Source organism: Littorina saxatilis, linkage group LG6, assembly GCF_037325665.1.
Source record: "Littorina saxatilis isolate snail1 linkage group LG6, US_GU_Lsax_2.0, whole genome shotgun sequence".
Taxonomy (NCBI): domain Eukaryota; kingdom Metazoa; phylum Mollusca; class Gastropoda; order Littorinimorpha; family Littorinidae; genus Littorina; species Littorina saxatilis.
Genome location: NC_090250.1, coordinates 39,400,658 through 39,413,869, shown reverse-complemented (window position 1 = coordinate 39,413,869; position 13,212 = coordinate 39,400,658). Strand labels below are relative to the sequence as shown.

General features: G+C 46.3%; 1 protein-coding gene and 1 non-coding gene across 2 annotated transcripts in view; both read right to left on the bottom strand.

The window, feature by feature from the left end:
* Window positions 1-13,212, bottom strand: part of LOC138969191 (C2 domain-containing protein 3-like) — a 57,977-nt gene that overhangs the window by 34,179 nt on the left and 10,586 nt on the right. Inside the window, exons 13-25 of the mRNA XM_070341924.1 lie at window positions 11,449-11,564; window positions 10,992-11,110; window positions 10,215-10,400; window positions 9,506-9,725; window positions 8,796-8,944; window positions 8,252-8,384; window positions 7,684-7,799; window positions 6,735-6,836; window positions 6,375-6,461; window positions 5,511-5,615; window positions 4,511-4,590; window positions 4,108-4,166; window positions 3,396-3,542 (exon numbers count right to left, since the gene is read on the bottom strand). Coding sequence (XP_070198025.1) covers window positions 3,396-3,542; window positions 4,108-4,166; window positions 4,511-4,590; window positions 5,511-5,615; window positions 6,375-6,461; window positions 6,735-6,836; window positions 7,684-7,799; window positions 8,252-8,384; window positions 8,796-8,944; window positions 9,506-9,725; window positions 10,215-10,400; window positions 10,992-11,110; window positions 11,449-11,564 — 1,619 coding nt within the window. The remainder of the gene's footprint in view (window positions 1-3,395; window positions 3,543-4,107; window positions 4,167-4,510; window positions 4,591-5,510; window positions 5,616-6,374; window positions 6,462-6,734; window positions 6,837-7,683; window positions 7,800-8,251; window positions 8,385-8,795; window positions 8,945-9,505; window positions 9,726-10,214; window positions 10,401-10,991; window positions 11,111-11,448; window positions 11,565-13,212) is intronic.
* Window positions 1,868-1,986, bottom strand: LOC138969801 (5S ribosomal RNA). The gene has a single exon (XR_011456597.1). It is a non-coding gene; the product is annotated as a 5S ribosomal RNA (ribosomal RNA).

Genomic DNA, 13,212 nt, shown 5'->3' with positions numbered 1-13,212 from the left:
GGACCATCCGGACCCGTAGGTCCGGACCCGTAGGTCCGGTACCATCCGGAGGTCCTGTTCGGCACCGAACCATCCGTACGCACAGAAGTGTTCGGGTGGTTCGGTCCGGGCGTGGACGTACGTACCGTACCATCCGGACCCGTAGGTCCGGTTCGGTGCCAGACCATCCGGACCAACAGAGGTGGTCGGGTGGTCCGGACCGGTCCGGTAGGGTGGTCCGGTGTTCCGGTCCGGTGTTCCGGTCCGGTCCCGTACCATCCGGAGGTCCCGTTCGGTACCGAACCATCCGTACCCACAGAAGTGTTCGGGTGGCTCGGTCCGGACGTGGACACACCGTACCATCCGGACCCGTAAGTCCGGTATGGTCCGGTTCGGTGCCAGACCATCCGGACCAACAGAGGTGGTCGGGTGGTCCGGTCCGGACCGGACCACCGGTCCAGCACCGGACCATCCGGACCCGTAGGTCCGGTCCGGTCCCGCACCATCCGGAGGTCCCGTTCGGCACCGAACCACCCGTACCCACAGAAGTGTTCGGGTGGCTCGGTCCGGACGTGGACATACCGTACCATCCGGACCCGTAGGTCCGGTTCGGTGCCAGACCATCCGGACCAACAGAGGTGGTCGGGTGGTCCGGACCGATCCGGTAGGGTGGTCCGGTGTTCCGGTCCTGTCCCATACCATCCGGAGGTCCCGTACGGCACCGAACCATCCGTACCCACTGAAGTGTTCGGTCCGGACGTGGACCTACCGTACCATCCGGACCCGTAGGTCCGGTGGTCCGGTATGGTCCGGTTCGGTGACAGACCATCCGGACCAACAGAGGTGGTCGGGTGGTCCGGTACCGGACCATCCGAACCCGTAGATTCGGTCCGGTCCCGCACCATCCGGAGGTCCCGTTCGGTACCGAACCATCCATACCCACAGAAGTGTTCGGGTGGCTCGGTCCGGACGTGGACATACCGTACCATCCGGACCCGTAGGTCCGGCATGGTCCGGTTCGGTGCCAGACCACCCGGACCAACAGAGGTGGTCGAGTGGTCCGGTCCCGACCGGACCACTGGTCCGGTACCGTACCCTCCGGACCCGTAGGTCCGGTGTGTTCCGGTTCGGTGCCAGACCACCCAGACCAACAGAGGTGGTCGGGTGGTCCGGTCCCGACCGAAACACTGGTCCCGTACCGTACCATCCGGACCCGTAGGTCCGGGGGGTCCGGCAAGGGCCAGAGGTACTGTACCGCACCGGACCCTAAGGTCCGGTACGGTCCCGTACCATGGGTCCCGTCCGGACCAAACCCGGAGGTCAAGTCCAGTCGGGACCCGTGGGTCCGGTTCGATCCCGACCCGTAAGCCTGGAACGTTCCGGACCCTTGGTCCGGACCATCCGTCACCCGAACACCAGACGCTAAGGAATGGCGTGGGGTCAAGACGGTCCGGTCGGAGGTGTCGGTCTGAGCAACAGAAACAATGTTCCCGTCGCCCTGACCATTCGACAGAAGTACCACGTTCTGTCGAACACCTCCACGTCCAGTAACTAGTCGGCCGGAGCGTTTCAAGAGGGACAGCCACCAGTCACACGGACGTCAGAGGGAACCGTAGTAGCAGTGGTCGTAGGCACGAAGCCTGAAACCCCTGCCCCCACAGGACCGCCCTGAACGGGGTCAATTCGCATCCCAACCCCAGCGGGGAGGGAATTCAGAGACCCCGTCATCTCCTCCGATCTCCCCCCCCAGGAGGCCGAAACTACTGTCAAAACAGCAGCAGACGACCCAGCGAGGGAGTTCAGAGGAGGACCCGTGTCCCTCCTGGCTTCCACAGCGGTGGAAACCGAGGAGGGCACAGGAGAGGCACCGGAAAAAGAAAGATTTTAATGCCAACTGCACCCGGTGTTCCCAGGCGGTCACCCATCCAAGTACTAACCGGGCCCGACGTTGCTTAACTTCGGTGGTCGGACGAGAACCGGTGTTTTCAACGTGGTATGGCCGTTGGCTGTCAAAACCTGAGTCTCTCCAGTAGCCCCTAGATCGGATTCACCAACCCCCAAAGAGGGTTGGGAATCGACCTGCCCCCGGATTCGAGCCAGGGGGGAGAAGGAAACCTTCCCCCCAGGCTTGAAACCGGGAGGAGCTGAAGCCTGAGACTGAGGGCCGGACAACGGCGTCGAAGGGGGGGAAGCCTGTTCCACTGAAGGAGAAGGAGAAAGAAGCTTTTTCTTTCCCCTCGAACTTCCCCGAACCTTCGACGGCGCAGCCCCGCCCGAAGTCCCAGGCTCAAGCCCAGCCTGTTTGAGCAAGCTCGCATTGAGCTTGCTCAAACAGGCTTTCTCCGCCCTCCCTCGCCGCAAACGCAAAGCGTTTGGGGAGGGAGAGTCGGAGCGCCGAAAGATCCCCTTCTCCGTGCGTAAAACATGACGCTGGGCGCCCGGAGAAGGGTTGCCCCCGGCAGACTCTGGTTCCGTAGAACCAGAGCCCAAAACAGGACGAGACATCCTACCTCGCCCTGTACGTACCCTTAAAGACCGAGAATTAACAAAATTCAAAGAAAATTTAGGTCAATACTCAAGTGAATGCGGCGAAACGAGAAGCAGACGACCGGTCACCACGAAGTAGGACGGGAGGCACGCCGAGTCCGCCACACAAAAACGGAGGCACAAGTTGAAGGAAACACAACGTAGCCTCAAGCCAGAAGTGGAATAACACACAATAATCCAACAGGTGATAGTCCACACAGAAAAGGAGCCTCTTAGTCCAAAATAATCCGGGAGCGTAGCAGAAACACAGCCGGTCTGACACGCGCGAAAAAAGAAAGAGGACGCGCCACCTACATCCTGTAAGGGGGAAGCACTCGGACAGTGCTTGGGATCCACGGTGGCGCATGGTTATGGGAGATAATTGTACCCACTCAGCGTTTTGTCCAATTTTTTCGGCCTATAATAGATAATGTGCAAGAATAGTACTGTCGAGGTAAGTGTTATATTGACAAACAGGTTCCACTGTACCTTGACTAACACTCATACAAAGGCTTGCTCAATTATGTGCTACACGCTTAATAACAAATCAAAATAATTTTCAGGATAGCATTGACTTCAACCTACTAGCATCTGAGCCATTTAATTCTAAAAAGCAAAATCAACAAAATGCCAGTCTCTGACTTAGCTTTGCATATGCACTCTTCCCAGCTTGTGCTATAATTCAGTGACTGTTGAAGTCAAAAAGAAGGTTTCATAACTTTTCCAACAGGTAAACAATGAACTGAATGGGGACATCCATTTATGCATTGCACTAAAATCTTAACGAAAATCATATCAGTATTTACACAGATCTGCATACACCTCCCTCCCCTGTAAATTAATGAATTCAAACATGCTAAACATTCTAGAGGGTTTGAAGGCAGACTTACCCAGAACCACAGTGGGGCCTTGCTGCTGTGCCTGTGACTGAGTGGGGAAGTAGTACTGCACGAAGCAGTCAGCCTCCCCCCATATCATGCTCTCCAGTAGCTTCAGGCCGCGCACGCCTTGGATCACGATCTCAAACCCGTGCTCCACTGAAACAGATATTGACAATGGTCAGTCATGGTGCAATAATCTTCTCAAAGCCTTCAAGCAAGTTTGCACCTTGAATCACATTTTGTAAGGCATGAAGTACAGCAGCAGTTACCAAATTGTCAGTCATGGTGCAATAATCTTCTCAAGGCCTTCAAGCAAGTTTGCACCTTGAATCACATTTTGTAAGGCATGAAGTACAGCAGCAGTCACCAAATTGTCCTATCATAGCAGGAACAACCTTTCCTCTATTAGAGTCAAGGACAGATTGTAAGAAAAGGCTGAGCCTTAAATCTTTATCCTTGCTAAATAAAGTTCAGTTCCTATCACTAGAGAGGCCTCTCACAGAAGGTGTCATTGTACTGCTGCCGTGACTAGCACTGCTGCCAACAGAAATGTAAGGTCACTTTTACAGTACTAGTCCACACATATTTTCTCTGCTCCCGTGGCCTCAGGGTTACACTGCTTCATCAAACACCTCACATTTTCTTCCCCTCACTCAGAAACTGTCTCAGACTCACTTCTTTGCACACTCCACAAGCAGAGTAGACAAGAATCACAACCTACCTGATGTTCCTGATGAATCCAGCCTGACGTTGCCCTGATCTTGGCCATACATGTCTTGCCTGCAACAAAATGTCAGCAAACAATGAACATCCTTTCATCCCAATATCCTGACTAACACAAAACGGACTCCAAACCCTCATAATCTGCATTTTAATTTTTTCTGATCATCAGAATGAAGGATAAACGGACTGTAAAGAAAAAGAAATATAAAATAATTCCAATTTTTTTATATGATCATCAGATAAATTAGAAAAAACACAAACCAAAAAAAAGGGCAACAGAACCAGATAGCAACAGACACATTTAATCACAGAAACAGACTCATTCAATCACAAATAACCAGGCACAAACTCTAACATACGCACACACACACACAGCAAGTTCAGCAGAAGTGATTTCTCACCTCTCCAAGAAGTGGTTCGGTCTCTGTGGGCCAGCACCAGTCATATCCTTGCTGCCCTTCAGTCTCTGAAGACAGGCCACCTGCACAGCACACCAACATCATTTCACTCTCTGAACACAACTTTTAACAATACTGCTAAATGTTTGAATGTATCATACTGACGGGCGCTGTGGCGGGGTGGTAAGACGTCGGCCTCTTAATCGGAAGGTCGAGGGTTCGAATCCCGGCCGCGGCCGCCTGGTGGGTTTAAGTGTGGAGATTTTTTCGATCTCTCAGGTCAACTTATGTGCAGACCTGCTTGTGGCTTATTCCCCTTTGTGTGTACACGCAAGCACAAGACCAAGTGCGCACGGAAAAGATCCTGTAATCCATGTCAGAGTTCGGTGGGTTACAGAAACACGAAAATACCCAGCATGCTTCCTCCGAAAGCGGCGTATGGCTGCCTTAATGGCGGGGTAAAAAACGTCATACACGTAAAATTCCACTCGTGTAAAAACACGAGTGTACGGGGGAGTTTCAGCCCACGAACGCAGAAAAAGAAGAAGAAGAATGTATCACACTGAAGCAGGAACGGCTACCTTGTCAGCCAAGTGCAACATCATCTTTGGCAGTTAGCGTCTGTGGAAATAATAGGAATTCTCCTTCTTTCCAAACTCCCTTTATCATAGCCAAGAACTGCTCTCACCAACACAACACAAGAAATCTAACCAAACCAAATTAAGAAACCGAGACAGAGAGAGATTGAGAGAGAGATTGAGAGAGAGAGAGAGAGAGAGAGAGAGAGAGAAAAGAGAGAGAGAGAGAGAGAGAGAGAGAGAGAGAGAGAGAGAGAGAGAGAGAGAGAGAGAGAGAGAGAGTAAACAAAACAGGAAGATCGAGCAGGAGATTTATACATACATATCAATCTACTGTCTCAATGGAAGAGCAGCGTCTATCATTTGTTGCACAGAAAGTCAAAGAGAAGAGCAGACAGACAAGAAGACTGCCCATCACAACTGACCTGTTCGGCAGAGCCCATGGCCAGCATGACCGACAGCTGGCCGTAATGCAGACCAGAAAAAGGGTCCACCACTGGCATGTAGTTGTCTATGGCCACCACAGGGTACTGCACAGTACAACGCACCCTTCATACAGTGCAAACCCCCTTTTAAGACACTCCCAATGTAAGACTTCCTCCCTTTTGAGACCTTGCTTTTTGAGATGTTTTCTTCATAACCTGTGTAAATTTACCCCTATTTTAAGACTCCCTCCTTTTAAAGACCTGATTTTCTCAGATTTTAGGAGGTCTTGAAAAGGGGGTTCCACCGGTCAACACAAAATTGACCTTTATACCCCCGTTTAAGACCCCCCCCCCCCCCCCCCCCCCCCCCCCCATTTTAAGACTCCCTCGTTTGTCATGGCATAGCAGTGTCCATTAACATTACACCAAGTGTGCAATCTGAATCTATGATTGTTTTAACCATTTTACAAACTCGTTAAAAGCAACGAACAGAGACCATGCTCTATAGAAACTGTTTCTTGAGTTACTGTGGCATATGAACTCAAGCACACCAACCCACTGATTCATTAGTCATATTTCAAGGACACAAAAAATGTCAACAGAAACAAGTAGCTCTCACCAGTTAACTATTTCATTTCTGTTGCTTTCAGAGTTCTATCAGTAAAATATAGGACATTCATTGTTAACACCAGCCCTGTTTAACAGCAATTCAGCAAACACCATAAACTTTCCATCGCTACTACTGGAGAAAGTAGAGCTAGAGACAGAAGAATGACATTGTATTGTATGGGGAGATTTATATAGCGCTTGACGTTCTCTAAGCGCTTTACATATTAATGCGTACATGTGTAGCCTAGTACAAACCTCTGATCTCAGGAGAGCTCCGGCAATCTTGGGGTCACGGAATGACATGAAGAACTGGTGAAGACTCAGCTTGCTGATGCCAATCAGCTGAAAATACAACACACCATCAGCTCTATGTTACATTAGATAAGTTCTCGTTTCCTTATAATTACTCTTTGTCTCTTTACTCTTGCACGTGTGCATGCATGTCCAAAAGCACACAGACACACACTCTTTCTCTCACATCCGCAAAACACAGATGTCTGCACACACAAAAGATTAACTTGCATTTCACAAATACAAATCAAATTCTACCTGACCACTCTCTGTATCCTCATGATTACCATCTTCATTTATATTCACTACAGCTGGTTGCCATACCTTGTCATTTTCCGCTGAAGTTTTCTTGTCCCAAACTTCAATCACCATGTAGTTGTTGCGCATCCGCTCAAGTAAGGAAGATGTCACCAGCACTGGAGCAACCTGTATGACAGTTAACGGATGAAAACCATTAGTTTGGAGTGACAAATTTTAACCATGCACAACCCCATCCAAAACTGTACTTTAAGAGGTGATACTGTGTTAACCCTGTTCAAACCTGGGAACCCCTGTTTTGCACTTCAAGTATTCTCAAACAAACTTGGTGTATTTTCAGAAAAATGAGCGTACTCCACACAGCGTTTGAACATCCATGATTAAAACATGCCTCACGCGCGTCTGTCACACCGTTAATTAAGTTTACCTATACATTTAAAACAAATGTTTTTTTCAATGTTTACTGACAAAAACTGTAATCATGTGACAAAATACTGGATCGGCTTCGGGATGGGCGTGTGAAGAAAAGTTGTCTTGCAATTTTTCTCGTCGTATTTTTTGTCCACTGACCGTACTGATCGTATTCTCGACAATCATGCGTACAAAATACGGCGAAATCGTATGGGTTCCCAGGTCTGCCTGTTCAATGAAGTATGTTTCACACAGTTCAGAAACCAGAGTTCAATTCTGGCTACCTGTAACACTGAATTTCCTGCCCTGCCTACATATAACCTAAATAAAAAGTGCTTCGTGAAACCAGATCTTGCACCCCACTTCCTCTGCCCAGTACAATATTTAGTGTCGAAAGGTATTTGGTATGAAAATCCATGTGCATCATTGGCAAGATGTTTACTGAGGTTACAAGTCGGTGTTTCAACCATTTTGATCATGTGTGCGTGTGTGTGTGTGTGTGTGTGTGTGTGTGTGTGTGTGTGTGTGTGCATGCGTGTGTGTTTGTGTGCGTGTGCGTGTATGTGTGTGTGTGAAAGCCAGAACGACTTGAACTCTTCCTCACCTGACTGAAGTTGTACTGAGGGTTGAGAGTGCCCCAGCACACGTTGGAATGGACGGAATCGTTTGACCAAAACATCCGACACACCAGGTAAGTGTTCCGTGTCATCTGGTCACGCCCTGATGAACATGCAACAGCTTCAATCTTTCTTCAAACATTGATTTAACTTTGGTAAAAGAAAACACAATTGCCGGACACATTTTACAGATATTTTGCACACCTTCTAACCTGACTCTTGCTCACTGAGGTTAATTCATGTAAATCAGTGTAATCAACCATTACAAATATTTTGAAAAAAATACACACACAAAAACCAAAGAAACAAAAAAAGTACCACTCCAAACATAAAGCACTCTGACACAACATCAAAGTAGTGCCTCCTCAGTGATCACTCTGTGTTTTGTTGTGTTTGAATGTATTATGTATTGAATGTACTCAAGCCAAGCAACATTCCTGTGTATTGCACATGGTTGTAATACAAATCGTATGTCTTATGTCATCTCTGCGAAACGAGTTTCCCTTCATCCTTTTGGATCAAAGCGTATGCATAAGTGCGAGTGTGTGAACTGACCAGCTTGAGCGTGGTGAGCCAGCTGTTGCTGCACCAAGGCCGGGTTCCTGCTGACCATGTGGAGGGGAGGAACGCCATGCAGCGAGACATTGCAGCCCTCAGGGACCAAGATCAGCATGTGCAGAGTCTGAGCCTGAAAATGGGATGATCAAAATATTATAATAATGGTTGGTTATACAAAGCGTGAAACATGGGATAATTTTGTGCTCTCCACGCTTTACGATAACCAGATTGTACTGAGTCTCAACTTGCATGTACCCCCCCCCCCTCCCTTTATACACACAAACATACATGTGCATATGTGAGCATATCTATACACCAGAGAACACACTTGGTACATTTACCCATACACATACATGCACACTCAAACAAAACTTGAATGCATATCCATATACATGTCAAGCGCCCTATAAATCTCCCATATCATTATTATTATATATATATACACAAACATGAACAAAGACAGACAGAGAGACAAAGAAACAGACCTAGAAACACACAGACAGTCAGACGTATCTCCAACACAACGAATGTTGGTATTCACCTCTTGCTGGGAAGACTGTGGAGGTGATGCAGTGGTGTGGAAGACAGGTTTGTGAAGCTGAGCGTGCTCCATACTAAGGGATGAGGGGAAGGATGGAGCTGAGGACGGGACGGATTTCATTGGATGAGACTGCTGCTTTGATGAGTAACCTGTCATGGAAAAACACCACTAACCCATCAGTAAACAGTCACATCCCTGGTGTTGATTCTTTCTTTCTTTATTTGGTGTTTAACGTCGTTTTCAACCACGAAGGTTATATCGCGACGGGGAAAGGGGGGGAGATGGGATAGAGCCACTTGTTAATTGTTTCTTGTTCACAAAAGCACTAATCAAAAAATTGCTCCAGGGGCTTGCAACGTAGTACAATATATGACCTTACTGGGAGAATGCAAGTTTCCAGTACAAAGGACTTAACATCCTGGTGTTGATGAATCAAGTCAGTTGGGTATGTGTGACTCCCATGGCCAACGTGGTAAGCCTGAGTGTCATTAGCAAATCTTTGTATCCATCTTAGATGGTCAACTGAAGTGTTTACTTGGAAAGGACTGAACCTTTAACGCTACATATATACACCGAGCATCCTCGACATACAAGATCTATAAAATGGCACAAGACCATCCACCTCAAAAGAAAAAGAAGAAGAAAATCAGATGTAAAAACAAAAACAAATCTAATTGGTGGCTAAATCAGAAAAAAGCAAGTGGTCTAACCTGAAAGTTTTTCAGGCGAGACGTGTTTGGCACTTTGATGGCTTTTTCCATGTTGACGACTGGGCGATGCTGGAGGAGGGAGGGACAGGGAGGGGACAGGGGGAAGGGAGGGAGGGACCACAGGCACAATATTCTGACCACCACCGCTCATCTCCGCTACCCGTGTGCGCGCCAGTGATGTGGCAAAGTCCTTGTGGTCTGACGCAAGCTCCACTGACACCTGCAAAATAAGGGACCTCCATGAACAGCTACCTCAGTGGAACAGTTTCTTTCACAACTTTTTTTCTGCACCGGGAAGAATGCAAATAATGCACTCCAAATTTGTCAAGGTTACAGACTGTCTTGGTAAACAAAAAGATAGGTGCTAAGTCAGCTAGAACTAATGTCTGAAACAGGTGATATAATGTACCACAATATCAGCTTCTCTGAAAGTCATATGCATCTCTCTATCAGCGCCGTGTTTGAGAGAACAAGACCACAAACAAGAAATTATTTTGCGAAACAGCTTAAAATGCCATTGGCAAGTGCCATGATGTAGGTTTTCATTCATACTCTTATTTATGTTAACATACCCAACAGCAATAGCAATGGCATACAATGTCAGTACTAAGTACTCATACAGCACTTAATTTATGCAAAGGGAAACCAAATTCCACCATCACTTTACAGATAACCTACTAAAACGGAGAATGCAGTCTAATCTCCTTACCTTTAAAACGCCCAGCAAAGGGGCCCCTGAGGCAGAGCGAGAACTGTTGAGCGAAGCGTTTCGAGACGTGCTGTTGAATGAACCGTTGCGACCCAGTTCACGGATCTCAAGGTCGCGTGAGAGGTGAAGGTCATCCGACTTGAGAATGGACTTGAGTGGCACCCCACAACTTCCCAGTAACACAGGCTGGAGGACAAGAGAGAGGGGTAAGGGTTAGTCTCATGGTGAATAACATTTCAGTTAGTGAAATACATATATTATGCTACATATGCCAGAGGCCACAATGTAATTTAGGAATTACAAAAATGTTGATAAAAGTAATTAATTTCAATGTTTCTTATTCTCTCAGGTGCCAGGAGAATGGTTCCACATAAATATCACTCACTATTGTTGTCTATATTTAGAGCTCTTATGTCTCCTTGTTCTTTTTGATCTTACATAATGTACAGTATTTCCAGAGAACACTTTATCTTGTTCAGAAGTTAATTATGAACAGCCGCGCAACATGGGGGAAGTTTCAAGTACTTTGATCTTAATGCACACAAACTGACCTTCAGCAAATGAACTAACATTTTGATTACAAAGTCTCATCCATGTTTTAGCAAGACCACTGCATTCAACTTAACTGAACGCCTGTTTACATAGAAGTTTGCAATAGAAACTGCCTGTTTTTCCCCATGCTCTATGTATCCCGTGTGTTCAATACTGTCTGTGCTTACATTCCTAAGAGACTGATACCACTGAACTATACAAAAGTGTTTAAGCAATCCAACTTACAGCTTTTTGTCCTGCTTCTCTAGAGAAGACCTTGAAGATAAGGGCTGACTTCCACCATTTCTCTAGCGCTGTTCCATCAAACATGAGGGGAAAGACTGAGCGATGATTGAAGGAGACCACTGCACACACCAAAACCCAAACTCCTCAGCATGTTATAATTGGCAAGTGTTGGTGACCACAAGACTGTAAGCGTGTGTTTGTGTTGTGGTTAGGGAGAAAGACAGACATTTGCTGATCAAAAATGCCCAGCTCAGCAGTACAATGTAGTTCTGCTCGAGGTTGTTCCTTTTCTCTTTTTTTCTTTGACATGAAAAGGGAGTGCACTGAAATTGATCAGATGTGTGTGTGTGTGTGTGTGTGTGCCCATAAAGTGGGGGCGGTTATATGTGTGGGAGAAGGGAAGATTTTTCCGATTTGTCATTGTTCTAAGCTAACGCTACACTTCTCTAAATATTACCTCCATTGTTTACGGCCTTGCCAACGACCCTCATGACCTCTGTTGCCATGGCGTTGGGTGAGTATTTGTCGCGTGAGGTGGCCACCACAGGGAACTGGTACTCTATGAGGTAGGTGCTGCACAGTAAACAGATAATCTGTCATCAGTAAACACAGTTTTTTTAAAAAGAGATACACTATTGGTAACTCTGTGCGTGTGTATGTGTCTACTTTTGACCTGGAGGTCTTCTTTGACAGATGGTTGTCTTCTACAAGCAGTCTAGATAACAGGTTTCATTGTACAATACAGTTTGGAAAGTATCGGCATGTGTGACCATACAATAATGTTTAAAAAGTAGTGATATCTGACTGTAAAATACAAAATAGAGAGTACTCCTTTCAAAATTAAAACGTTTACACCTACCCCTAAACAGAGCTAACTTATATATGAGTTGTTCTTTGCTACTGGTGACAAGTGGGGGTCAGTTCACACGGACGCATTTTTCAATACAGTCTAGGGGAGAAACTGGTCACAAAGCACCCAGTACATGCCAGAGAGATAGGAGAATCGGCACAATCAAAGAAAATACTAAAATCATTCAATAGATATGGAAATATTAAGATTTACTGTGAAAATGCTAGCAAAAATGGCGTCCAAAAACGGGAACGCACACTTGGTGCGTCTTTGAAGACTTACCTCCCGTTCTGTGTTGTTGATAACCGTCGTGTTTGTGCTGTTTTTGTTGAAATAGTATCTAATAAAACTGATGCAGTTCTTGAAATGTTGCAAATTATTGTTGTCTTTGTGAAATGCGAGAGTGTTCTGAGGCGTAATCTGCATACGGCTGATGTCCCACATAGGGTACCCCACTTCGATCAGCGTATCACTCCAAATGAGCTTCATAGTAGAAAAGCAGATACACTACCAAAACACTGCATAACAGATCTACAAGACTGAGCCAGAATCATTGAAATTTACTTCCTGTATAAAATATTGCAATCAAATTTGCTCACGCCGTCCCACATGCAACGCAGGTTACCTTTGCCTTCGATTCAAAGTAACTCCACTCTAACTGAATTACCATCGAAACGCAGATAACGAACTGACTCGGAGATTACACGCCACACATCTATGATATTTTACACACAAATTTCAACTGTGTTGTTTCGCAATAAACAGCCATAAACAAACAAATGTGGCGCTGTCACGTCGCTTCGGAAGGAGAAACGCAGGTTACCAAGAGATTGTTTCCGATACCTGTCGGATTAAAATCATCGTTTTTCACGAATGAAGGCTCTTTGGCAGATCTGGTGAGTTGGAAACTGTCTATGAATGTTTCATTTAATGTCAAATGCGTACATTCTTGTCGATATTGTTACCTTTGGGCTCATAAATGAAGTCAATGGTCGTGTTTTCCTAAAGTGACTTTTGTCAGCATACTGTGCTTTGATCATTGACTGAGAAGAATCTTCCGATGACACTAGTTCATTTCACTACGCGACTGCAGATCTGCAAGGAAACTTATGGCAGGGGAAATAAGCTTAACTGAAGACTAATAAGCGGAGTAACTGTTCTTCAACGGATTGCTCTCACTGATCTAAATATTTAGATCTTGTCGTCTGCTAGTAAGTAGTCTTCGGTCGTGTGAAAGTCACATCTATTTCGACTGTGTGCATCGATCCGTGTAGTGAAATGTTGATCTTTGATGATTTGGCAACATAATTTCACTAAATGTGCTTCGAGTGTATCTCCCCGTTAACCATTTGAAAACGTCTTTTAACAAGA